General features: G+C 41.5%; 1 protein-coding gene across 2 annotated transcripts; it reads left to right on the forward strand.

Moving 5' to 3' along the window:
• The first annotated feature begins 36 nt into the window (after positions 1-36).
• SPATA6L (spermatogenesis associated 6 like) lies at positions 37-26,542 on the forward strand. Of its 2 annotated transcripts, XM_063319493.1 has the most exons (11): positions 186-573; positions 1,601-1,738; positions 4,575-4,623; positions 5,585-5,626; positions 9,231-9,355; positions 11,010-11,087; positions 12,197-12,460; positions 17,596-17,704; positions 18,461-18,504; positions 19,577-19,770; positions 26,468-26,542. In XM_063319493.1, the coding sequence occupies exons 1-10, from the start codon at positions 550-552 to the stop codon at positions 19,730-19,732; spliced, it is 1,029 nt and encodes a 342-aa protein (XP_063175563.1). In that variant the 5' UTR covers positions 186-549; the 3' UTR covers positions 19,733-19,770; positions 26,468-26,542. The 2 variants fall into 2 exon arrangements, 1 of the variants encoding a protein (XP_063175563.1); XR_010069009.1 differs by lacking the exons at positions 186-573; positions 11,010-11,087; positions 12,197-12,460; ... (2 more) ...; positions 19,577-19,770; positions 26,468-26,542 and adding exons at positions 37-175; positions 9,753-10,073 and having other exon boundaries at positions 5,585-5,637.
• Positions 26,543-27,830: the final 1,288 nt, after the last annotated feature.

Genomic DNA, 27,830 nt, shown 5'->3' on the forward strand with positions numbered 1-27,830 from the left:
ACTCCCCGCCGGGCCCGGCCGCCGGTAGAGCGCGGTGGCGTGGCCGGCGGTGATGGCGCCGAGGCGCTGCCGCGTGTGTCCCCGCTCGGAGTACCCTGTGTCGGGCCTCTTCCGGCCCGGCGGAGGGCCGGCCCCCTCCCTGGAGGCTACCGCAGGACGCTGACAAATTATACGTGTATGTGTGTGTGTGCGTGTATATATATATATATATGTGTGTGTGTGTATTGTTAAAAAAATTAAAAGAGGACGCGCCCGCGCGGGTGCGCAGGAGCCCTTAGGGGCCGTCGTGGGGACGGAAGGACGCCGCCGTCGCCGTGGCAACGCGGGCCGGGCCCAGTAGGGCCGTCGTCCCGCCCAGCCCCGGCCCAACCGCCCGGATGCCGCTGAAAGTGGTGGTGGAGCCGCAGGTGCAGGCGGTGAGGCCGCAGCAGAGCGGGGCGGCCGGGGTAGGAGGGAGGGAGCGAGGAGCGGCGGGGCGGCCCAGACAACCGGTGCGGGGGGGTGGAAGCTTGTTACCGCCGTTGTTCCGGGACCCTGAGGTGCCGCACCATGCCACAATCTGTATATGAACAGGTGTGCGCCTGCATATATCCTGTCTTATGTGTGTATGTGTGCATGGGGTAGATGTAGATGAGATATTAGGAAGAAATTCTTTACTGTGAGGGTGGTGAGGCAGTGGAACAGGTTGCCCAGAGAAGTTGTGGATGCCCCTTCCCTGGAAGTGTTCAAGGCCAGGCTGGATGGGGCTTTGAGCAGCCTGGTCTAGTGGGAGGTGTCCCTGCCCAGGGCAGCGGGGTTGGAACTAGATGATCTTTAAGTTATCTTCCAACTCAAAGCATTTTATGATTCTATATATATATTTATATACATATATTGTGTTTGAATATTTGTGTATGTATACCTGTGAACGCGCCTTCAGTTCTAAGAGCTCCTGGGGAGCTGTTTAGTTTTTCACAGCTTGGATGAAGTTAACGTAATGGAAATGGAAGTTAACGTAAAATGAGGTTGTACCTTTGCAGTGATAATACCCCTGTGCAGATTAAAACACACCTTCCTCGTAGCCGTAGTTTCTCATCCATGGGTTATTTAGCTCTTCCTCCAAACAGGAGACACTTACTGGTTCTTTGGAGTTGCAGGCATAAAGTCTGCTAGAAAGAGTGTGCAAGGAAAAGGTTAAATTAAATGTGAAGAAGTTCTTGCTGTGTGATGTTTATTTAATGAAGGGTATTACTGCTGTTATGCAAATGGATAATACTAATATGTTGCTCATAACAGATCTTCTCATCAGATGTAAGAATAAAAAATGGTCGTTTTCACTCATTCATTTCCTTGTAGGTATCAAATGTTTCTGTTGTGTGTAATGCTAAGGTCTATGAAATCAGTCCCTGTTACCTGAGATGATAAAAAAAAAAGGCCAAAATACAAAATGAGAGAACTCCTAATGACAGAGCTTAATCTGGCACCCTTTTGAGATCATCAGTAATAAAGCCAAGGGCCTGCTGAGTCCCCTCTGAGATTGAGTCCTGTAGGCTTGGACTGTTGTGTGTGTGTAAGACTGGACTAAGGAGTCTCATGGGAATGTATTTTTTTCTTTCCAAAGGTTACATGTCCTCGTGTGTTTCTGCCTGAGAAACATGATGTTTTTCTTGGTGTGTGTATCTTGGGTCAACACAAAGAGACAGAATGCCTTCCTCCTGTTTTCCCTCTCTTGTTTTATGAGAAGATGTGCTTTGAAAAGGTAACTTTCATTTTTTAGGTGCCTTGGGCTAGAAGGTCTAATGTTTCATGCATTGTGCAAGCTGTAATTCATGCATAATCTTATTTTCCTCTACAACTGATAGGTTATTCTTGTTTCACATGCATTTCAACATACTAAGATGAAGTACTAGGCCCATTCCTGGAACTGAATAGATTTTAACATTTCTTTAAAACTTTATGGTCTGGAGCTTTGACAGCAGTTGTTATGAGACGTCATCTCTCCCATGAACAGTTCTTACCTAATCTTGGTAATGGCAACAGTGTATATGAGGGTAATTGAATTTATTCTGTTTCAGACATGATTGCTCTGGAAGCAGTATGTTACCTCAATTCTAATATGGCTGTCATCTATTCAGAATTTTTGTCATCATGGCAGTAATGTAAATGAGATCAAAGTAAGTGATAGACAAAAGATAGGTTTTTCTGCCATTATACATGCCACCGTAACACCTGGAACAAATGAGAACAGGAGTCTTCAGTGTGTTTTTACTGTACTCTACTGTATGCTCATTGGTTGTGATTCTGGTGAATGGTACTTTGTGTTTGAAAACTGTTTTTAAAAAAATGGTGTAAGACAGAATGGCTATGTCTATTGACAAGCAAAACCTTGCTGAAGCCATTGCAAAACAGGAATAGACAAAGTTTAGAGGATGTCCTGATTTGAGGTGTAACAGAACCAATTTTCCTTTCGGTAATTTTACTTTTCGGTTAAGTCTCTTCTAACTAACTGCACTCTGAAATTAAGGGCTTATTTTTCAGACAGTGTCTGCTTCCAGGGTGATAAGGCCTGATGTTTATAGTTAATGCCAAGGAACGGTATGCAGAGAGGCCCTTGATTATACCTATTGCTACAACAGCCAAGTTCAGCTAACTTTGTTATGTGCCCCGTTGGAGGGTCAGAAGTGGAAGAGCATAGAGGGATAGCACCTGCAGGGAGGGGTGGACAGGACAGGTGACCCAAAACTGACCGATGGGGTATTACATCCCATCAGCCCCATGCTCAGTATAAACTGAGGGATCAAAGGGTCAACTCTCTTTCTTCAATGGCCAGCATCCAAGCAGGACTCTGTCGTTCTGCCTTTAATCCTGATCTGTGCATTCTTGAACCCAGTTCCCATCTGTCACTGAGTCCAGTCTGGGACTTTCCCAGTGCCTGCCAGTGATGCGATTTTTATTCTGGGAGCTTGATATTGGTTTTGTATATATTATATACATTTCATTGTTTTCTTATTATTATCTTTTTATTGTTAATAGTTTTAGTTTCATGTTTCATGAAAGTAGTTTAGTTTCTTTTCACCCCATAAGCCTGTCTCCCTTATTCTGTCTCTTCTCTTCTGAGAAGAGAGGTTAACAGAGAGCATCTCTTGTTCCTTTAGTGGCCATCCCAGCCTAAACCATGACAGAGGAACACTTTCTTATCTCTTTCTTTCAGACGCCACTCTTTTTCAAACCACTCTACCTGTCTGTTTCTCTAAAATTCTTTGTACATGGCTCACAAGAGGCCTTTCCTTGAGGGATATAATTACTTTCCCTTTCCCGCTGTGGTTTTTATTTACAGAATTGAAGAGCTACATAGTCAATACAACTGAAAGCTAGAAAGTATAATTTTCATTAAGGCCTTTACCCTGCTGCAAGGCAAACGCAGCTAAGAACACACCACTCTTCAGTAAATAAAAGCCCATAGGTGCATTCTGACCAGAAGCGGGTAATATAACCCACTTCTATAGAAGCGTAGTTTCTCATACATTTACCTAGTTATAAGAGGAGCATCAAAGTAATTATCATGAAGTAGATGTTGTTAGATAAGTTCATCTTTTGTTTTACCTCACAGTAATGTGGCTTTGTGCCTGTGACCTTCCTTAGTAGGTGTTAACTAGCATGAAGCAACATATTTTCTTAGGGAAAACATGACTTTGCACAGCCCTCTCAAAAGAAGACTGTTGCTAAAATGTTGTCTGAAAACACTGATATTGTTTGAAGAAGGATGTTGGCACATTTGGAAAAAAAAAACAACCAAAAAAAAAAGCAGCAAATATTGATAAAATAAGTGGAATGCAGCTGAGGGCAGCTTCATTAGATAGGTAGAAAGTCCAGCATGAATGCACAAATAAAATAAGTAGTAAAGTTCCCAGTTACTTCAAAGAGGTCAGAATTTCATGCCAAGTCATGAGAAGAGGATAAGACATAGTTCATTTTAAATACAGGCAAATGCATTTGAATTTCTTAAGACATTTCATAGATGATATCTTTAATGATTTTATTTTTGTAAGATATTTGGACAATCTTTACATAAGAGACAGAACCATACAGGAAAACTTCCTCACACCTTCTCATTTGTCTATGATCCCTGTGGAAGATTTACCTGTGCTTTAAGGTGCTTGCAGTTAGGGCTTTTAATTTTTTCTTTTGGGATGTGTTCTGTAGGATTTTCCAAGAATTCAAGTGTTTTCCAAACATAAATTTCCTAATTGTATTTGTGGTTCTGCTCTTTTACAGTTCTTAGAATTGCATTTAAGGTACTGTAAACATGGCAATTTTTCCTACAAAGTACAAACTGTTCTGAAGTTGATGCAGACATGGATGAATACGCATTTTCAGCTTTAAAGTATTTTTTCGGAAATATTGCATAACTTTAAAAATGTAAATGACATCTTAAAGTACACAAACATAGATATATAGTATTATTGCTTAATAGCAGCTTGACAAAGAGTAGGGGAAATATTTTGAATAGGTATTAAATTATTCCTATGAATTGTAGATTGTTAAATTATTTGGTGTTATAATGAGTTTGTTTACTTCTTACTGTTTTCCTGAAGGTGTTTGAAAGTGCCATAGATCCTGTTGCAGTAACTGAAATGCTTGAAAGTAAGTATGATTTTTAAAATGCTTCAGTAGTTGAATAGCTAAAAATGATGAAGTAGATCCATGTATTCACATAGTCTGTCTGTCTTCTTGTCTGACTGTCTTTCTAAAGTATGTGATCTGGTATACATTGTTGCCCTTGTGCATTGCTCTGAACTGAGCCATTTGAGTGTCAGCCTCTACTACCTCCCCTTGAGTCAATTACATGATTTTTCTGTTCTTAGGCCAGGCTGCATTCTGACACCTAATGTAACACTAGGCTAACCTGAGAGGTCTGCTTTTTATTTTTTCCATCAGCAATTCTTATTTTGAAGTCTGTGGCATGTCATGAATTTAATGACTAGGCTGTCTTTTAAAAGCCAAAATCATATTTATTGTTTGTAAGGGAGTGGGGGGAGAAAAAAAAATTGTTTATGATAATTGTCTGTCTACATTCTGTTTCATCATTGCAAGTAACCTTTGGCCAGACTTTTTCAGTCATACCTACAGGAGCAGGTGTTGTATTAATTTAAAAAGATTTCATCCCTTACCTTTAATTCAGTTAGCATTCCTTTGTCCTTGCTGGGTCTCAGGTTTTTGTCGTTCCGAAGCAAGGCCCTCCTGTAAAGTCAACAGAAGGTCAAGTCAGAAGCCACTGAGTATCCCATTGCCCTATAAATCCATCTGATGTTAACCACAGAGAGTTACCTTGTGTTGATATTTCTTTCTTGTGTGTTTCTATTCTAATATTAATAATATTAGAATAAATACTCAAGGAACCAAAGTAGAATATTGCCAGTTATAATGGACTAGCTCTGCACCTGTCTTCTTTCTCCTCTGTCTTTTGTCTGCTCTTCTGTTTCCTTTGCTGTCCTTCCTCCATCCCTTCCTGTAAGGTGAGTCTTTGATTAGTGTCCCAGGAGTAAACAGTAAATCTATTCTAGTTATTCAGCCACACTGCTATAATTTATTTTTTATCTTTCAGGTAACGTCATGAGGTTGGAATTAACTCAGCTTGTGTCTTCAGGTAACAGACAAGTAAGTATTTTCCCACATGCTAATTAATTTGAGACTGGAAAGAATATTAGTAGGTGTTGTTATATGCCATGCCCCTCAGCTTTCTCTCCCTCATAAGTTTCAGGACCTCCTCCAATGTTATTTCTTTCTACTCCATCACTTCCTGTACATTCTTGGGTACACACTTGAGGAGAAAAAAATGCCTCTTCTGACTGGACACATTGAATAATTTGTTAGGATCAGTCATGTTGCTTTATTTTCTTTACTCTGATTTTCTTGTTTTAATAGTGGTCTAGTTTGCTAGTAATGTTCAAATAGAACACGAATAATAAAGTAGAGTTCATCTTGGCAAATAGTACTGTTGGTCTTCTACAGACTTCATATTGTGTGTTTTATAAGATGGGGAAAAAAGGCAAATGGATACTGGGTGGCAGATGAGTGCTGTTGTTAAGGCCACTGATTATGAAGCATTCATATATATTCTAAAACTGCACGCAATTTGTTAAAATTGGTTATTGTTCTATTATGGCAAATTCAAAATATACTTTATGTTCCCTGTGTAATAAATATTGCTTGTACTTTTGTGTTTGTTTTTCAAAATGCTTTGCTTCAGATATTTGTCTTTCCCTTTCTTCTTTGCTTTTTGCTTTTAAGATTGCTGATATTAATAAAGGTTTATTTATGATGTTATTCTAGGTTCAAAACCAATTAGTTATACTGGAAAAAGGAGATGCAAAGACCCAAATGAGAGAAACTGTTATTATCTCTACATAAAAGCCTAAACAATGCCAAAAAAAAAAGTGTGATCTGTGTTAGTCCAGAGAGTGCTCATCTTCTCATGTGATTTCTTTTAGGCAAGCTTTGTGGGTGTCACGCTGTCATGTAGCTAGGTGTAGTATACAATGCTTGTTTGTCCCCTGGGCATAGCAGATTTTCTCTGTGCATATTAAGGCAGAGAAGTTAGTAATAATGACTAACTAGAGTTAGTAATAACTCTAAAAGGGATGAGACCATTGTAAAAAGTACTAAAGGATTTAATATTCTCCTTGGCGTATTCTGGCCCTGTAGAACACCTGTTCTTTATTCTGTATAGTACCTACATGTCTTTCATGACTCAAACTTAAGTTTTTTTTTCCCGTTTTGTTTTTTTTTTTGGTTCTGCAAAAATATGCAGCTTAGAGATTTTGCTTACTTTTCATACAGTGGAACGTGTTGTTTTCTTTCAACTTTCTAAATTAAAAAAATATTCAGAAAAATTAAGTATATTCCTCATGAGAGGAACCAGTGCCTGCCTTTGTCCTTACTACATCAGAAGCCAGGCCCCATATGACAAAACTGACTATTTGCTTTCTTGTTGTAGTGTCAAAAGCTCACAAAAGAGTTTTTTCCGAGTGATTGTAAAGCCGGGATCCATCATAAAGATGGTTCTTACAAGCCATGTGACTAGAAAAGATGAAACTTTGAATAGGATCAGAAGTGTTACTCTCATTATTAACTTTTTCTGAAAATTTTCTTCCTTGTGCCACTGTTTTGTCTAGAAATCACCAAATTGCAAGGTTTGTTTTCAGTCTGATTAGGAGCGAGCATGTGTCCTTGCTCTTGTAAAGACACAGAATGCATCGAAGAGAAGGCAGTAGCAGCTTTTATAGCATAGTATCCATCCATAGTGGGCAGCTTAGTCTCTCATTTCAGGAAATCAAAATCCTTGCTGTAGTTTCTAAGCCCGGTACTTGACGGTGTACCTTATAGCTTGCCTCCTAAGGTGGGTGCTTATGAAAGTATATCCTGTCTCTGGCTGTTCTACCTTTACAGAGCGGTGCTGACCTCCTCCATTCACTCAGAACACAGTTAGTGGGGTTCTGAAGGAAGAGAAGAACTAGTGACAAGCATGGTGTAGGGCACAAGCAGACTTAGTCACAGTAACCCAGTATAGTTCGTACCCCCCATCCAAGTGTGTAGAGTCCCCAGGCACAGCTTATCTCATTGTCTGGTAACCTGGGATAGTTTGGTTCTTTCCATCCCAGTCTGTAGAGTCCCAAGCACTCTTACCCTGTTATGGTAACCTGGGGTCGTTCACTTCTTCCATCCAAATATGCAAAGTCCCAAGCATGTTTTATCTCGTTGTGATGGTAACCCAGGATAGTTTGCTTCCCCCCACATCTGCATCCACCTTTGCACAGGCGCCAATGTGATGGCCAGCTGCAGATCTCATAATCCAGACAACAGTACCTGCATTACATCAGCAAGTTCGCTGATGACCAAAACAGGACATTGCATATGTATGACACGTTAATCGCTGCAAGTTTTATTGTCCATCCCTGTGGTACTTTCCTTTGAGCTTCATTCCCAAGCAGGGTTCTACTGCATCAGGTCCCCACTTGATTAGCATCAGTGTACTTGGTCTCTCACTGTGCTGACGCCATGCTTTCGTTAAAGCCAAAGCTTTCACTTGCTGAGTATTGTGCCTTGTCCCTGAGGGATGTGCACCTGCTGTTTGCTTGTAATAGGTGGATACTTATGCCTTCAGTTAGTAGGACACTGGTCTCATGCTGTGTGGTTGGATGGCCAAATTACATGATGTTTGTTTACTACTTGCTGGCTTTCTGGGGGGAATACATTTCAAAAGTAATGGTGACTGTCTTTCAACACCATTTTAAGATGAGATATTTGCTGAGCAAACATTGGAATGTTGTAATGTTATATCAGCCTTCTTTATTTTATTCCTGCAGATAGCTGATTAGAATAATTAGTTGTTTGCCCAGTGAGGTGGCTCTTGGTCATACTGAAAGCACTGAGAAATCATCTGGACCAAGATTTAGCATGCTGTGTATAAACATATGCATATACATACTCTGTAAAATATGCATTATACATCATCTGTGTACATTCTCTGTCAGAGTTTTGGACATTCTCTACACTGTAACTAGGTAGTCTGCCTTCAAGCCTTGCAGTCATCTCCATCTCCAAAATATTTCAAGGCACTTGTGACAGTTTGAAAGTTAATGACAGCATCAGACTCCAGTGTTGCTCTGCTAAGCCAAATCTTTCAAAACTAATAAGAACATAGATTGTTTCCCTCCCTTTTGCCCTCTTCATTTCATGTTCAGAAGACAAAGTGATAAGGTGCAGCATAGTCAGAGCACTGGAGATAAAGCAAAAAAGCCATTTGCTGGAGAAATAGTTACTGTCTCAGTCACACAGGCAAAAAAAATCTGATATTGCTATGTTCTTTCTTGTATACAAATACAGAACCAAATGGTTTGGGTTTGCTGTTTTTCTGTGGTTTTGTTTGCTGTGGCCCTCAAGAATGTGAACTTAAAGGTTCCCTGACACAGAGGAGGACAGTATACTAAAAAGGAACTGCTGTCTTAAACATTTCCAACATCAAATAATTTTAAAACATGCTAGGCATATGCCATTTCTGTACCACTCTTCCTAGGCCCTCTAATATCCCAATCACCCCTATTACTGACAGCATCATTATGCAGGAGAGAGGCAGCATTCTGTCAAGGACATTCACAATTTACTGAGTTTACATTGCACAGCTGCTAATGAAAATTCCATGTAATAACCTTGACAGCTATTTTTCTGTGGGTGTTTTTTTGTTCTTTTAGAAGGCGATGACCTTGCATTCTATGAAGAGAATACACGAAACTTTCTGTTCCCAGAGTGCAAGCTGACTCCTGCATGTCCAGGTGTAGACAGAGAATTACTGATGAAAACTTCTCCTCGTTTTCCAGTAAGTTGCCTGAAACTGGTAGTCATCATAGGTGTCTGAAGAAGGAAGGAATTCAGCTACTTAGTAGCAACTTCGTGAGGGCTGGAGTTTGACTGTCCCTTCGGTCCCCTTGAGCAGAGGGAGATGCTTATGTGCTCTTTTGAATATGGAAGTGTCTCAGAGAAGGTACCAGGTGTGTGCTATCCTAACAATTAAATCTGTTAGTCACAGACGGTAAGAATAATCTCTCTGCATAGGCAGGTTAGAAGTCCTAATAGCAAAATTTTATGTTCAGTTATGTACGTCCATCCACAGATTATGTGAAAGGGCCAGGCACTTGAAAGGTTTTCAAGTTTCTTTGTATCAATTGCCTTTGAGGATGCCAACTTTCTGTCTATTTTCTTTCTCTCATGTACAGGTGTAGGAATGTGTCTGAGAGAAAATGGTCACGTGAGCCAGCCTCCCTACTATGAGAGATCAGATTAAGGGCAAAACAGGTGGTAGAAGATGGAATGAGTACATGGGAAAAACGGGAACTGAGAAGGTAGAAAACATGTGGTGTTAATGACTAAGCAATTTACTATGTGAATTCTTGTAACCAACCTGATCTGTGAATGAACTGCATGGACAGCGCGTGAACAGAGACTGTAAGCCAATCATATAGCTGCCGCTAGCGCGTGCTCTTATTGCCTGTCTGTATATACTCTGTGAAAACTTGAATAAAGGGAGAACGATCATACTCATACTGAGATTCCATCGTTACTCCGGGTCCGTCTCCCACTCCGACATCCTCCGACATACAGGCCTTTTTTTCTCACTCTGCCTGTTCTCACTCATCTCTTGGGTGTCTTTAATTTTCATATCTTTGTAAACTCTTCCAGTGCCTGTTCTTGCTAGGGTTCGTTGTTTCCAGAAGCAGCAATAGCAACCTAAAAAAATGACATTTTCATCCCTCTCACTGCATTATGGGTTGGATTATGCAAAAGAAGCAATAAAACTGACTTGAATTTTATTAGTCTGAGTTCATTGCAGCTTAGAATAGCATTGAACAGGGAGAAGCATCCTTCCTGAAGACTCAATTTTGCACTGATTCATTCAGAAAGTTCTTGTAATTACTCTATAAGCTGTGAATGTAATTACTCTGTAAGCTGTGAATGCCATTATTTCACATGAAAAGCTGGGGGTTTGTGCATAAATTGCAAGTATAGAAAATACTAGGCTTAAGAAAAACTAACTGTTAGAAAGTTCTGCCTAATACAAGAATACTTTCTATACATTTAGAACAGAAATTTAGAAATTTATGCTCTGGTTAACCAAATGTTACAATGTATGATTTTTAACTTGATGCTTAAGAATCAGCTGAAGGCAAAGAAGGTGATGACATATTGGTAAAGGAATAGGTGATTTGGGCATACCCTTAGACTGGCATCCTGTTTCCCTTTTTCCATTCCCCTTTAAGACTAAAATCAAATTACTGCTCTACAAAGCAAAATTGCTGTACAACTGTTATTTGCTGGTGAGTTTGCCACAAGTCTTTTCTAGCTGCAGTGCCTCTTTTAGTCATTTTTGATTCTGCAGTTGCAGTGAAGAATACTTGAAGTGTTCTGATTTTGAGGGGGAGGTGTAGGCAGTGATTATGTTTTTAATCCTTTCCTCTTAACTGTTATTTTTTAAGGGAATAGCACCAAAAATAGAGTTCTCCACAAGAACAAGCATTACAGAACTTCCACTTCAGCACAGAAGAAAGAATTATGTAAGTATTTATGGTAAGGATACAGACCTGATGACAATTTTATAACCTTTGACTGAGTATATTTGAGCCTAGCTTTACTGTTGCTTTTGTATATAGATAGCTTAGGCAGCAATGGTAGGTAAGATTTAAGGCCATGCTAGGAGTCCTAGATTTTGTTGTAACAACAGCAAATCCAACTGACTGAACCAAAGCCATCCACTTCTCAGTTTGTTATCTGCTATCCTAGGTGCTCTCATTTCCTAAATATTAAGAAATTAATTCTGTGGAAAACCCACAAAAACAAATAATCCTTGCATTGCTTTCTCTGGAAGGTAAGAGTTGAGCAGATAATATTCTCTTGATTTGATGGCATTGCAGTACCTCCTGTCTTTTGCTGACAGTGGTTTATATCTAGCCTTCACCAATGTTTGTCTTTGCATGCTTAGTGAATTCATGCTTCCCCTATTTATAATTGCGTACTCTGATCCAGACTGAACTGCAACCAGTTAGTTCCCCTCTGAGAAAGTGCTACCAGAGCTTCTGTGCTTTGTTTAGTGGCTATAGATCTAACAGATTATCTATTAGATAATATTCTGCGGGAACACAATTCTGCCCCCCCTGCTGGAACAAAACACTCACAGCAGATAAAGTACTTTTGTTTGAGTAACAGCTGCTGAATTCGGCCCCCATAAGTTATCTCTGAGATACTTACAAGGTTTACTTGAATAAGCTCCCGCAGAGGTCAGAATTTCAAGATTTTGACCAAAGTTCTGAATTTTCTAACCTCACAAGTTCTTTTCTGAAGTAATTCATCCTTCTCTGAGCTCTGTGACAGACAGGGAACAATCTTTCAGATTTCAGATGAGAGGTTAAGCAACTGAGATAATGTGGAAGGAGAAAGTATATATGAGCCCATGCTGACTTTTTTCTGTTTTTGACTTTGCCACACTCCAACACGGAATCACGGATTCTTCCAATTTGTACATACAAAGATCCAAATTCTGCTATCATATGGTCAGTTCCTACTGGAAGGATTTCTGCTTAGAGCTTAGTCTTCTTTGCAGGGAGTCGCAAATGGCTTGTACCTGTTTTTACTTAGATAACTGTAACGCAGTGAATTTCTCTGCCAGGGCCGAAACAGAACAAGGAATCAAAGATCTGCATCACCTAAACAAAAGAACCAATCACTAACGCAATGCAAGACATCAGTGAAAAGGGATAAAAGCTACGGAAGGCATACAAGGTCCTTAAAATCACAAACTCCTCCTCTAAACACTAGAGACCGCTTCTGTGAACTCTGCAGAGAAAATCATCAGCAGCCATCAAGACTGTGCCTGGAGTCTGCTGGGCGCAAATCAGAAAATGAGACCAGGCCACCATTTGTAGTCAGACACGTAAGTCCTAAAATTTCTGTACTACATTAAGAGGGTGAATTTTTGTTAGTATTAATTTCAGCATTTTTGTCTAACCTGTCTTGAACTACTAGATCAGCAGAAGACTGAAGAAATTTAGCAATAAATTTGAAAATATAAATAGAAATATTTTTTTGTTCAGTATGTAGTTGGCCTGTCAAATGCACTGACAGCTGGCAGAAATCAGGTTGGTCAGTTAACAACATTCAGTAAAGGAAAAGATACTACAAAGAAAGAATTCAAAGACACATTTAGATACTATAAAAATATAATGCATTTTAACCCTCCCCTTTTGTTTTGGACATAAACCAATCTGTATGTTTCTACACTCGGTAAGGAATCTGTGGAAAGTGTTTCTGGGGTTTCATCAATAAACCTTTGTGTTTAGCCAGTAGGGTGTTCCATCTGAGTGCTTCAAAACACTAACAGTTACCAGGACAGCGTCCTTCTGACTATTTGCCTGGTTCAGAGAGAGGAAAACAGTGTATCTCAGGTGATCAGTACTTCCAGGTGATAAAGTGATAGGTATCTAGAGTAACTTAGATTTGGTCCAGGTTTTAGGTCCTAGTCTTTTATTGCACAGTCCTGTTCCGCTGTGCATATGCTTTACCAGACCTGTATTTAACAGTCATGTATTTTAAGTATTTCCACAAATATGTTAATCTGTGACAAGTTACATTGTTTAAATCCATCTTTACACCCTGAGATGGACCTCTAGAGGACACTTAGTCCAAACCCCACTTAAAGCAGGTCCAATTCGATTAAGCTCTTTAAGGCCCTGTGCTGTTGAGTTTGAATATTTCCAAGGACAGAGATTTCGTAGCCTCTCTGGGCTGACTACCCTAAACCCTGTTGAGTTTGAATATTTCCAAGGACAGAGATTTTGTAGCCTCTCTGGGCTGACTACCCTAATGGTAAAAAAAATTGTCCTTATATCTAATTGGAACTTACACCATTAGTTCTTCTCCTTCCACTACATATCTCTGAAAAGCACCTGGCTCAGTCTTCTCTACATCCTCACGTTAGATAGTCGTAGACAACAATACAATCTCAAAATGACAGGATTGTTTTCGTTGGAACTAGATGATCTGTAATGTTCCTTCCAACTCTAACCATTCTATGATCTTACGGATCAGTTACTCCTCCCATTTTTGTACTGTCTGTGTACTCATTGAGGGTGCACTCTGGGTCATTCATGAAGGTGTTAAACAGTATTGGCCCCAGTGTTGACCCCTGGGATACACCACTAATGACTTGCCTCTAAGCCAGTGACCACAACCCTCTGGGCCTGGATGTTCAGGCTGTTTTAATTCACCTCGCTGTGCACTTATCTAATGTGTACTTTGTGTGTTTTTATGTAAGAATGTTATGGGAGACAGTGTCAAAAGCCTTACTAAAGTCAAGGTAAAAAACATCCACTGCTCTCCCCTCATCCACCAAGCCAGTCACCTCATTGTATAAAGTTATCAGGTTGGTTAAGTATGGCTTCTTCTTCGTAAATCCATGTTGATTGTTTCTAACTACCATCTTGTGCTTCAGGTTTGGAAAAACAGCTTCCAGGATCAGTTGCTCCATAACCTTCCCAGTGATTGTAGTGAAGCTGGCCAGCCTGCGGTTCCCTGGATCTTTCTTCTTGCCCTTCTTGAAGATAGGAATGAGATTTGCTTTCCTCCAGTCTTCAGGAACCTCTCCTGTTGCCTTGATCTTTCAAAGATACTCAACAGTGAACTTGCAATGACATCATGCAGCTCCCTCAGCACTTGCGGGTGCAACCTCTTATGCCCCATGAACTTGTGTCCAGTTTGTTTAAGTTCTCTTCAATCTCGTTTTCCTTTCATGGAGGGTAGGTCTTGTTACAGATTTTCCTTCTGGTTTCTGGGATTTGTGATTCCTCAAGGACAGTTTTACTGGTAAAGACCGAGGCAAAGAAGGCATTGAGTATCTTAGACTTTTCCATATCTTTTGTTACCAGCACCCCTACTCCATTAAGCAGAGGCCCACATTTTCCCTAGGTTTCCTTTGCTGTTTATATATTTTAGAATCCTTTCTTATTCCCCTTCACATCCAGAAATGTTGTCGGATTCAATTCCAGGTCGGTCTTGGCTTTCCAAGTGCTATCTTGGCAAGATCAGACAGGATACTCCTCTGTCCTGTCCCAGCTTCCGCTCCTTATACACTTCCTTTTTATGTCTGAGTTCAGTTAGGAGCTCCTTACTCACCCATGCCAGTCTCCTGCTGCCTTTGATTTCCTACTTGTTGGGGTGGTGCTTGCTTGGTCTTGGAGGAGGTGATCCTTGAACATCAACAAGGTCTCTTGGGGCCTTCTTCTTTCCTGGGACGTATTCCATGGGATTTTGCAAAGCAGATTCCCGAAGAGGCCAAAGTCTGCTCTCCTGAAATGCATGGCTGTGTTCCCGGTTTTTGCCTTGATTTTGCCTCTCAGGGTGCTGAATGCCAATGTCTCATGGTCACTGCAGCCAACGCTGCCCCTGACCTTCACATCCACAAAGAGTTCTTCCCAGTTTGTAAATATCCGATCTGGGAGAGCACCTTTACTTGTTGGCTCCTTGATCACCTGTGCCTGGAAGTTGTGATCAGTGCAGTTTAGAAATCTGCCAGGTTGCTAGAGCCCTGCTGTATTTTCCTTACAGCAGATATGAGGGTGGTTGGAGCCCCCAGTGAGGACCAGGGCCTATGAGTATCTGGCTTCTTTCTGTTGTCTGAAGAAGTCCTCATCTACTTTTCTCAGCCTGTCCAGTTCTCTAAGCCTTTCTTTGCATGGCCTGTGCTTTAGCCCCCTGACCCATCCTGGGGCACCTCTGGTGGCCTGTCACATAGGCCAATATTTGCCTTATAGCAGGGAGCCTAAAATTGGACCAAACCCTCCAGATGTGGTCTTACAAGTGCTGAATAGAGGTAAAGAACAACTTCCTTCAACCTGCTGGCTGCACTTTAATAGCCCAGGATACGGATGGGCTTCTTTGCTGAAAGGTCATGTTGGCAGCTCAGGTCCAACCTGTTCACCAGACCTCCCAGGTCTATATAGAGCTGCTTTCTAGCCAGTTAACACCCAGCTTGTATATGGGGTCATTCCATCCCAGATGTATGACTTTCCGTTCACCTTTCTTGAACTCCATAAGATTTGTGACAGCCCTTTTGCTCAGGCTTTTAAGGGCTCTTTGAATAGAAACCCTGCCCTCTGGCATATCAAATGCTCCTCCCAGCTTTGTACTGTCTGTCAACTTGCTGGGGCTGCACTTTGTCCTATTGTATTGTCCTTTTACAAAGATGGTGAACGTTATTTGCTGTATATTGATCCCTGAGATATGCGTCCAGGTAAGTGGCCCATAGCTGGTCTTTGAACTGGCGATAACAACTCTCTGATCCTGGTGATCTGACCAACTCTCCATACACTGTACACTTATCCTACCTGCATCTCACGAGTTTGGCCATAAGGATACTACACACTGTGTCCAAGGCTTGCCAAATGTCATCCACTGCCAGCTTTCCCATCATCCATTGGCAGGTACCATCATAGGAACTTACTGAGTTAGTCGAATGTATTTTTTCCTTGGTACATCCATGTTTACTGTTCCTATAAGTCTTCTAGTTCTTTGTAGGCCCAGACAAGTTTTCCAGTAGAATTAGATCCATAAACTTACCACGGACCAAACTTAGGTCACTAATGTCATTCTTGCAGGCTCAGGCAACATTGTTGTTTTCCTGCCTGGTGACCCATCACTGCTTACCCATATCACAGTACACTGTCTGTGTACACAGTCTTCATGATAAAGCTCAGTCAGAGGTTCCTTGTTCATCCACGCTGGCCAGGGCAGGTTTCTTCTACACTGCTTCTTGTGTAATGTCCATTATTGACGGTTCCCATTCTAAATTAACCAGTAATGTGGCATCCTGTGACCTTATTGAAACATCAGCACAATATTTAGCAACAAAACCAGACTCCTAATCTTGCTGACCTGGGCCTTGTCTTCATACTCTTTGCCATCTTACTGCCAAACATATTAAAAAAGAATCCTAGAATCGTAGAATCACAGGATATCTCAAGTTGGAAGGGACCTTTAAGGATCATTGAGTCCAGCTCCTCACGGAACCACCTAAAATTAAACCATTAGACTAAGAGCAGTGTCCAGATGCTCCTTGAACTCTGACAGCCTTGGTGCCATGACCACTTCCCTGGGGAGCCTGTTCCAGTGGTCGACCAGCTTCTCTGTGAAGAACCATTTCCTGATGTCCACTCTGAACTTCCCCTGGTGCAGCTTCATCCCATTTCCTCATGCCTGATCACTGGTCCCCAGAGAGAGGAGATCAGCACCTGCCCTTCCACTGCCCGCCTTGAGGAAGTGGGCGGTGGAACTTGCTGAGATCACATGAAAGCTCCAGTGCGTATCTGGCATTGGGGAACACTACCCATCCTTTGAGGGGATTTATATTGTAGCGTGGAAAGCAGAGAAGGTGTAATGACTGGCTACAGGGACTATTGGTCTAGCACTAAGGGGCTGTCTACTCATGTAATCAGTGCTCAGAAGGGGGAAGAGGAGTCTTTGTCCTCCCTGGGATCAGGGATCACGTCAACAGGAACTGGGAGCCAAGGATGTGTTTCTCTGCAGAAGAAAGACCCTGCCTCTTATGTTAACAACTCTAATTGCTTCTTTCATAGCAGCATTTCTTAACTTTTAAAAGAAGACGTCTTGCTTTAGAATGATTTTCACAGCAAAGAGCTGCAGGCCAGTGCAGGACACTGGGAGTAGAAAAGTTGTTCTTGCTTCCAGAAATAATATGTCCCTTTATATTCCTAAAACTTGTGTATGTTTCTTGCTCTATGTTTTGTCCTGAAACTTCATGTTATGTGGGAAGTCTCTAGTTACGAAGTTAAATCTACAAAGGAGAGCAAACTGTGGTTTTAGAGGAGGTGATTTTATGAAAAATGTTTGTATTATGGCGTGTACATATTTTTGCAATTTGAGGAGGGAAAAAAAAGAATAAGAAACGAAGGAAGAATGAATTTATTATTGTCTGTGAGGGCTGGAGGTGCTTTACATTAGACCAAGTCTTTGTATGTTAAGCAGTGCATCTGCATATTATTTCTTCTTTTTTAGGTGGACAGTTCTAAATTATTCATTGAAGTAACCTCACCGTTATGTTACCGTAAGGTGAAGCAAAGTATAAGATCAGCAAAAGATTCTCTTAAATCCCATGAGAAACGAGGTACTTGTGATTTGCTGCTAGTAATAATACTAACAGGGCTAATACCACTGTTGATATTACTACCTATCTCAAGCAAATCTTTTTAAAACTATATGCAGGCTTGTGCTGTTTTTCAGTTCAGACGAACTGTTCACAAAAGAAAACACTGAGATGGACAGGTAGCAATACCTGGCTAGAAGAGACAGCATGTGAATACGTAGGGGTTGTTCCAGCAAAGGATTTCCCCCTTGTTAACAGCATATGCCTCTGAAGAAAACAGATCTTTCAGGAAAAGGAGATCCTGATGTCTTTCTTCTTCACTGACTTGGTTTCTATGTCTTAGTCGAGTTGTTGTTTCAGTGAGGGCCTCTAAAGGTCCTCATCCGAAGTGCATTCACACAAATAGAAATACTTTTGGGGGATAGCTGAATCCCTGCATCAGTATGACGTCGCACCAGTTTTCATGTGTCATCTGTTCTGCCCCTTGTCATATGCAAATTATTCATAATCCAATCAGCATATTGGGAAATGACAAAGAAGTCATACAGTGCCGGAAGATCTGTGCGCTTCTGTTACGAGAAATAGCTTGGTACAGATCGGTCCTTCTTACTCATGCATATTTCTTTAGAGTACCCAGAAATTTAAGAGGCATTACGCATTTTCTGCATTTTGTTTGGTATCTCTTACACTTTAGTGCTAATGGATTGAAAGCACCAATGTAAGATTAATTGCCAATAATAGTTGCTGAAATACTCTTTTTTTTTTTTTTTTTTTTAGCTTCATCTTTTGATAACTGTGAAGCGTCAAATACCTCAGTTAAGGTGATTAAAAAAAATAAAGAAGTGGAAAATGGTGTCTCTTCTGTTACTATGTATTCTAACAGAACACTTCCATGAGGAGGGTTGATGGTTCAGAAGACAGTATTGGGAAATTCTAGTTGTCTGCCATGGAGAAAATGTGAGGGACATGATATTTTGGCATAGGGAAGACGAAAGGCCCACAGAAGTAAGCAAAGGTATTAAAAAAAATCCCCCCAAATCCTTAATTTTGCAAACAAATAATGACAGATCATACTGAAGTTTCCTTGCCTAACGTTACTGTTTACAGCTGTTTACAACTTTACAGAAGACATTTTAACATGGTAAAGGCAGAGTTGCAAAAGTAGTTATAGAGACACAGTTTTAGGCTCTATCAATTAATGCCATTGTTTTTCTCTCAAATATCAGGCATGCTACTAATTATGTCTGATATCAAAGATGAGATCAAATGATCTTTCAGTACCTTCCCGCTCTTCACTGAACCAAACCTCTTTCATCCCAAAGTGGGCTGCTCCTCTGTTTTTTTTTATTGTTTAATCACAGTCCACCTGAACTCCCACTTTGCAAATGAAGGTGAAAATGCAGGTTTGTAAAAACCTCTCCCAGGGTGCTTCTGTGTGGTTCATTTTTCCCAGTTCCCTCACGTGTCAAGGGGCAGCACAACTCGTTGGGAGGAATGCTCATTAGCCTAATGGAGCAAAGTAAGCCTTTGTATGTAAAGACAGGAGCAGCTTGCTCGTATTTCCTGTGGTGTCCTGCCCTTTTATGAATGAGGTAGTATCTGGCTAAAATAAGGAGTTTCATTAGCTTTTGTCAGCCACTCATCAGCGTGAAGAGTTCTGCATATTTTTGTTAATTATGGGCCTTAGTTTTAAGGGCTTCCATTTCACGTGCCTTGCAGTGGGTTTGCATTCATGGTTCATTATGAATTTTCAGCTAACCTCTAATAACCCCCTTGTGCTTCCTTTCCATAAAGTGGATGACAACTTCTCCCTTCCTTTCTTTCCCCAGTCTCTTTCTTATACTATGTTATGTGTCAATTCTAGTTATGGAAATTTGCTTCCTTATTCCCCAGATGATCAAGGAACCATCTGAACAGACTACCTCTGAACATGATTCATCATCTCTTGGAAGAGGTGGACCTGTGAGTTACTTGCATTATCCTCCCAGTCAGAGGGATTCAGCTTTTCACCGTACAGCTTCATCTGCTGCCTCCCAACACCTCAAATGACCAAGTCCTGTTGGGAGTCCCTCTGCTTTTCAAAACAGGTTACTAATTCTTAATCAGATTAGTTAACTGACTGACTTTGTGCTGTGAGAACACAAGCTGAACAACCAGAAAGATTCACTTTCTGACTTCTTGGGCAAATTGAACTTAGCATTCGCAGATAAACTTCACTAGAAAAATTGTGACAACTCTTCATGAAATGCTTTCTTTGTACAGATATATAGAGAAGCCATGGTTCACCTAGCAAGTCTTCTTCAGTGACTAGGACTAAACCCTTCAGAAGGGGGCATGAAAACCCATGTAGAATACAACTGCATGAAGAAATACCCCAAAGAAAGTTTTTGTCACCCCTGTCAATTCATAGTTGGCTTTATACCCTGAAATATGAGATTTATGTTCCATGCAAATTCTTTATTTCCCTTTATGATATGCTTTCATTATTGTGAAATACTTTCCTGCAGTTCCCTGGAGAGTTCCGCAGTTAAATGCTGCCTCAGGTAGACAAATACAACTGATGTATCTCCTTCTATTGGTTTCGCATTTATTGTTTCTGAATTTCATGGGGTGTGCTCATGATACTTATCTGGAGACAAACTGAGATTCAGTTGCCCTCCTCTCTATAATACAGCTGCCTGTGTCCTTCAGTTGGAACTGGATGATCATCCCCTTCAATTTGTGTAGGAAGAACCCCACATGCTCCATTCATGAATGCTTGCTTAGGTCAGGAATTTTTTGTGGGATGAGCACACGGGGCACTCAGCCTCATGAAAGGCCTTTTCATACCAGTTTTACAGACATAGAGAACACGTTTCCATTAATCCATAAATTGCAAGAGAAAATGCAGAGGAGTAATAAGAATTGTGGTGGGATTGTTTTGTTTTGTTTAAGTGAAGGGGCCTTCTTTTGTAAACATTAGTCCTTTTATTCAAAACTATGAGCACTCCTGCTACGGGTTCGTATTTTACCTGGGTGTATTTCGTCTGGGAACCTGCTTTCCCCTGTCTTTGGGCAAACGAATTACTCAGCCTTTTCACAACTGGATTTTGAATCACAGACTCACAGAATGGTTGAAGCTGGAGGTCATCTTGTTCAAACCCCCTGTTTTTCCTTAGGTCTTGATGTTTACTTTTTACTTGGGCTTTTTGATGCTTTGATTAAACCACATGGTATTTCTGTGATGTGGTTAAGAGAGGCATTATATCCACCTTAACAATAAATTGCTGAACCAGAGGGAAATGTTTTATCTTCACCCCAGCTGGATATTAAGGTAATGTCAGAACAGGAAGGGAACCCTTTGGGGGATTCAGGTGCTAAGCGCAAGAGCTTGATACCATTTGGTATGCTCTGTGTGGGCTGCTGCTGCCGCTTCAGAAAAACGTAAGCCTCCTGTCGGTTTTCCCTCGTATGCATCTGCTTTGCATGCGAGTTTGTGTGCTCTTTCCTATCTGAAATGGTGTAAAAGCTGCCTGTATTTAGTCCCCGGAATCTTAACCTCCCTGCAGGCAGGTACTGCAATTCAGTCTTAGCCTTTGTCTTAATTTCTTTTCTGTTTTCACGTTGTTACTGGTGCCCACGGCAGTGAAAGTCTTACACAGTGTATGTGCCCCGACTGCATGGAGATCATGGCGATAACATTAACTTTGCTCTGAGAAGCCTGGCAGGCTTGTCTGTCTTGCATCCTTTTGGAGGTCTAGACCCTGCCGTTTGTGCAGGAGGGCAGGGCTGGTGGGGTGGAGCCAGTTTGCTCTGTGGAACCTTTGCTTTGGGCAGGGTCAGCAAGCAGGAGAAGAGAGAAGGGGAGGAGAAAGGCATGTCAGAGGAGAAAGAGGGAAAGAAAGGCAGAGGTGTGGGGGAAGAGACTTCATGGAATACGTGGCAAAGCAGAGAGGACTGGAGAAAAGGATAAGGTAGGGAAGCATGGCTGTACAGGGAAGAGTGTGCTGAATGCAGTTGAAAATAGAACAAGTCTGGAGGGCAGTAATGAAAGAGGAGCTGGGGATAAAGGCGAGAGAGTGAGAGCTCCACTGGGAGTATAAAACCCCAAGAAAAAGTCAGGAAGAAATAAGTATCCTGAAGGGGAAAAGGGACAAGAGAAGAATTATTTGCGTGTGTCCCTATTCAGAGATTCTGTATGAGGGGATGAAGGGATCATCACGATCTTAAAAGATGGTCTGAAAGGATGTGAGGAATGAGGCATTAGAAATAACGTGCCTAAAGGGATCAAATGATGTCACTCCAGAGGGGGACTGAGAGGCATCTGTTGGATCTCTTTTGGTAGGGTAAATTCCAGTTTGGATCTCAGCTGGGAGAAAATCAACAAGAGGGTGCGGAATCTCCTCACCTCAGCACAGGCCAAGCAGCGGCTTGTCACTGTGAGTATTAACATTACAGGGACACCAGTGCTGACTTGACAGTGTCTCCTGGTTCTCCACCCTTTCTGGCATGTCAGGATTTTTGCCTGTTTAGCTACCATTCTACCCTTGGTCCATACTTACGCCTGTTTAGTTGTTGGCAGCCAGTCACCTGCCTGACAAAGTTGGCCAAGTCGAGGAATGCTCTGTTGCTATGGAGTGCCACAGAGCAGAGGCCAGAAGGGGTGTCTTGGATTTCTGTTTGTGAATGAGCACAGCAGTGGTGTCTGTAACATCAGAAGAAAACATATAAATTAAATAGCACTTGGGACCTCAAAAACAAAGGACTAAACAAGGGAGCTGTGTCTATATGGGCCCGCTGTCACTGACAAGAGAACTGGTGAATCCCTGGATTTATTCTCTTTTTCTGGCTACAGTAATAATAGTTGGTCCAACAGGACATTGCCTTTCCCTACTGTCCATGTGTCTCTTTTGCCCCGTCTTCAGAAAAGGCTACTGAACCCCTGCCATTCCGCAGTGGCATATAGAAGGCTATTTCATTCTGTCATTGATTTTTATTTCAATGACAAGTCCAAGCCTGAGGTGTTTATTTCACAGTCAAGGGAAGGGCTGTGAATCCAAATCACTGATGGTCCCTCCCCCCCTCCCCCTCTTCTGTACAGGCTGTGAGTGGGAGCTGCCCACCTCAGGTGGCAGAAGTGACAGAATTCATGCTCTTACCCTCTACCTTTTTGGGCTGTAAAACAGCCTAAACAAGACAACTAATGATTAATAACCTTGTAGTTAGATGGTAAGAGGCCTTGTGTGAGTCAGGCTTTCATTTCACTGAGGTAATTTCCTATTGTTTAGTTAATTGGTAGCATCAGTTTATGGTTTGGAGTTACACAAGCATTGCAAGTGTCGGTAGCCTTGCACTAGCCTGAAGGAACCACCCTAGAGGAAAGAAGGGGAACATATGAACGAGGATGAATGCATCAGTGTTGCTAGCCTAGTGCAAGATGCAGCAATCAAATTAACATTTACTTTCACTTTCCAGTTGTACGGACTGTGTTATTTAACACATGTGGCAGTTGCTGTGAAGATGCACACGGCTTATAGCTTCCTAATTAGTTACAAGTTAAATGTGTTCACAGGAGTAGGGTCAGATGCTTCAACTGAGGAAATTTACATCACCAAACCCCAAGTTCTCCGATGATATTTTCCACCGAATAAAATAAAACCTGAGCAATAAAACCTGTGAACCTACTATTAGAAAGTACTAAACGTAAAAGACAGCCATCAGAAGCAATAGTTTATCTGTTCATGAGTGTGATGTCAGCTGATGTTGTCTTTTCTTCCTACTGTGTCTGACTTCAAACACCAAAGAACAAACTCTTGATGGTATTAAACAGTGTTTTTTTTTCTCACCAGCGTTGATGGTGAGGAATGTCCATTTTCTGCAGTTGTCCTAAGTAGACTAATACTCTGTGTAGTTATGTCTACTTCAGTGGTGTTTACAAGAGGAATCACTTCGAGATCGAGAACTGACCCTGCAGCATATGAGAAACATAGTGAAATGGGTTCCTAGATTGTCTTCTGTCTTCTGACTCTCATCAGTCTTTCATAACGTTGATTGCTACTTACCTAAGTACATAAAACACTTCTCTGATAATAAAAAGTCTGTAATCCCAGAGAATCCCGTTGCATTAAGTAAGTGTAACTGTCCCATCGGTCAGGGAGTGCTTTTGTTGCAACCTTTAGATGGCGACAGAGGTCCATTGAATTTCTTTTGGCGTTTGTTTTGGCACTGTTTTGCTAAAATAAGGTTTAATAATGAGGCATCCAGCTCTTGAGAAGGCTACAAGGAACAGAGGACATTGTCTATTGCCCTGAACTGGTTCAACTCTTTTGGAAACATATGGAAGGTTTACTTTGGACGAGATAATTTTATAAGTTCTCTTAAAGATGAGTGATGAATTAATGTGAGGTGTTTTTGCTAGGGAGCTACTATGAATGAAACTGATGATGTCGTTGAAAGAACGTCTGTCTCTCTGAGGCATTCCATGTATGAGGACTCAAAGAAGTAGCTGTTGCCAGAGAGGTAGGCATACTAAGCCTTAGCTTTTTGATATCCTGAATTTATTCCAGAAACAGAAATACTGTAAATGAGCTACAGTATCAGCAAGAGAAGCTATAGTGAAAATAGGCTACACAATCCTATTTCCTCGTTCTGGAACTGCAGATGATTGTGACTACCATCTCTTTTGTGTTTTTAGCTAGACAGTCACTTAAACTCTAAACTCAGGGTTCTAAAAAGGACATATGAAATTCACTGGTGTCTCTCTCTGTCAGTTTTGTGTTTGTGCATGAAAACAGTTTTTAAAAGTCTGCCAACTGCTTTTCCGTAAAATTCACAGGGTGCATGTCTCCCTCAGTTGTGTATCTTTGTCATCATGAAGGACAAATTTTGCACTGGGAATTTTGTGTAGCATTTCTGAGTAGATTTTCAAAGATGGCAGGTAAGCTATTAAACTCTAGTGCATCATAATAGAATTGGAGCACCTAGTTCTCTTGGACTTTCTGAGAAGTTCAGCTCTTTTTCAGCTTTGTCTTACCAACAGAGTGAGTAGAACTGGCAAAATACAATAAAAACTACAGCTGCCCATTTTCGTGGCAATACAAGTGAAAAACCTAAGATTAAGACTTGCTGAAGAGTAAGGTGCCGTGTTTGCAGTCCCCTTTCTCTCCAGGGTCACATTTCTGCATGTTTTTTTCTTTACTTGAGTCCCAGTTCTGAAGCATTATAGTTGCATGCAGCCGTCAAATCAAACAGCAGATGCTCTCAACCTTCAACTCAGTGAAACGCCCATAAAGTAGTCTATGTAAATTAAGCACAGTTAACAATTGCAGAATCTGTGTGCATATTCTAATTTTGCATTAGCACACTTCCTTAAGATTTCAAAGGTCAAACACAGTGACTAAACACATCTTTCCCAAATGCCAGCAGATTCGTGTGAAGGGTTTTTCATCATTTGTCTTTCTTAACCATGCTTGATTAACCTAGGTCGGGGCAATCCCAACCACAGATACAGGGTGGGAAGAGAATGGATTGAAAGCAACCCTGGGGAGAAGGACTTGGGGAGTGTTCGTTGATGGGAAGCTCAACATGAGCCAGCAATGTGTGCTTGCAGCTCAGAAGGCCAACTGCATCCTGGGCTGCATCAAAAGAAGTGTGACCAGCTCTGGTGAGACCCCGCCTGGAGTAGTACATCCAGTTTTGGAGTCCTCAGCACAAGAAGGACGTGGGCCTGTTGGAGCAGGTCCAGAGAAGGGCCACAAAGATGATTAAAGGGCTGGAGCGCCTCTCCTATGAAGACAGGCTGAGAGAGTTGTGGTTGTTCAGCCTGGAGAAGAGAAGGCTCCAGGGAGACCTTATAGTGCCTCCCAGTGCTTAAAGGGGGCCTACAAGAAAGGAGGGGCGGGAAGGAATTTTTCCAAGGGCATATAGTGATAGGGTGAGGGGAAATAGCTTCAAACTGGAAAAGAGTAGATTTAGATTAGATATCATGAAGAATTTTTTCACTGTGAGGGTGGTCAGACACTGGAACAAGTTGCCCAGGGAAGCTGTGGATGCCCCATCCCTGGAAGTGCTCAAGGCCAGGCTGGATGGGGCTTTGAGCAGCCTGGTCTAGTGGGAGGTGTCCCTGCCCATGGCAGGGGGGGTGGAACTAGATGATCTTTAAGGTCCCTTCCAACCCAAACCATTCTATGATTCCATGATTTTAAACTTGTTGATACTGAATTTCTGTGAGGAAAAAAAATGACCAAATTCTGACCCGTGCAGCATCCTTTACATTAGGTGATTTGCCTGCATATGACTGAAAGCAGACTTGAGCAGTTCCTTATATAATCATTTAAACAGCTTGTTATGATATGTGTAGCATGCCTGCCATGTGGCCAGTTCCTCACAGGGCTTCTCTTGTAAACAAAGAGTTAGTTTGGACTGTCCCCTCAGTCTCAGGACCCTTTCTTCATCGCTAGGTGGAGATGGCTGACACAGAGTAATATGGAGTATGAAGAACCAGTGGGCCACACATCCTGGAGTCTTCACTTGTGCAAGACTTACTTACATCAAATTCAGTGAGATTTTCATTTTAATAGCGACACAGGATCGGTTCCTTTATCTTTGTGGCACTGACTCTAGGAACTCTAAAAAAGCACATCCAAATGGTCTGTGCTTGAGTCTGAAACCTTTTATGAAGTCTGTTTCTCAAAGCTGATTCTTAAGCCCAGTTTTCTCAGAGATCATTGTTTAGAAGTGTTTTAGATAAAGCACTCTTGCAGGCACTCTGGTTCTTGGGCAGTAAAATTATTCTTGTTTCTGCAGGTTGAACAGCTCAGAACTGCTGGATTCTGACCTGAAGAACACGCTGAGGCTGATGCCTCTACTCCGTTTGAGTGCTGGTTCATTTCTCTCTGGACATACGGCATTTTACTCCTTCCAAGGTTAAGTAACACTGTTGATTAAAATAAACTGAAGGCTACAGTACCTGAACACTGTGGAGCACTGAAGTGGAAATAAAGAGCTTGCCATTACTTTTCATTTCTATAAATCACTTTTCCCAAGGAGTGTGGACAGTCATTTAAAATAGCAATTTTTAAAGACAATTACTTCAATAGTCTTCCAGCTGCTCAGATATAAATTTTACAGAAAAAATATTAGGATAGTGCAAGGTGATTGCAAAAATTCTAAAAGGCCAAATCCAGGATTAATCTGATTCTGTCATTTAAATTATTTCTGCCCCCTCCCTGTATGAAGTCCTACACCAGCAATTAATTATACAAGCCTTAGCAACTGCCAGCAAGGTGTTCTCCCATTTATTTTGCTGATAGCTGTGTTGGATTTGAAAGGACAGGCACATAACAACAAGAAAGAGAAGCCCTTCATACATAAGGTTCCCATACTGTTAACGATCCATTCAAATAGGACCAAAAGACAGAGTTTCAGGCTCAAATGGCAAATAGAGGATTGTTAACACAGTACAAATTGAAAGTAAGTTCAACCAGTGTCATAGCACAAAGGCAGTAAAATTTGCCCTAAGTTGTAGTTATATTACATTTAATCACAGAATCAAAGAATGGTAGGGGTTGGAAGGGACCTCTGAAGATCATCTAGTCCCACCCCCCTGCCAGAGCAGGGTCACCTAGAGCAGGTTGCACAGGAATGCGTCCAGGCAGGTTTTGAATGCTTCCAGAGGAGCAGACTCCACAGCCTCTCTGGGCAGCCTGTTCCAGCCTGGTCCAGGGCTCTGCCACCCTCAAAGTAAAGAAGTTCCTTCTCATATTTAGGTGGAACTTCCTATGTTCAAGTTTGTGCCCGATACCCCTTGTCCTGGTTCAGCCAAGTCCTATATTTGGTATCAAAAGATTACACACTGGGTAAGCAGATGTTATCCATTTTACTTTAGCCAGTGTTTAACTCTCTCCTACATTGCTGGAGAAAGCATTCAGTGCCTTTTGTTTGAAAGCATATATTTTGCGACGGATGAAACTTACTTGCACTCTCTGAGAATGCAAGACCCTTGCCTGGGGGGAGGGAATGCTCCAGATGTTTCCAGGCAAGATTCTATCAAACTAACATAGCAAAAAGGAACTTGCAGCTTTAGTCTTCCATGGACAGGGATAATCAAGGGTCTGGACATTCAAAAAACCTACTTAGGATTGGTGCAAAGTTCAAAGAATGTAATGTT

The sequence above is a fragment of the Chroicocephalus ridibundus genome, chromosome Z, assembly GCF_963924245.1.
Source record: "Chroicocephalus ridibundus chromosome Z, bChrRid1.1, whole genome shotgun sequence".
Lineage (NCBI taxonomy): Eukaryota > Metazoa > Chordata > Aves > Charadriiformes > Laridae > Chroicocephalus > Chroicocephalus ridibundus.

Bases quoted from the DNA above. Each gene is read 5' to 3' on its own strand.
- SPATA6L (XM_063319493.1), top strand. From the start codon at position 550: ATGCCACAATCTGTATATGAACAG. The intron at 1,739-4,574 runs GTAACTTTCATT...GTTTTCCTGAAG, and splicing joins AGAAGATGTGCTTTGAAAAG to GTGTTTGAAAGTGCCATAGA. The intron at 12,461-17,595 runs GTAAGTCCTAAA...CTTCTTTTTTAG, and splicing joins CACCATTTGTAGTCAGACAC to GTGGACAGTTCTAAATTATT.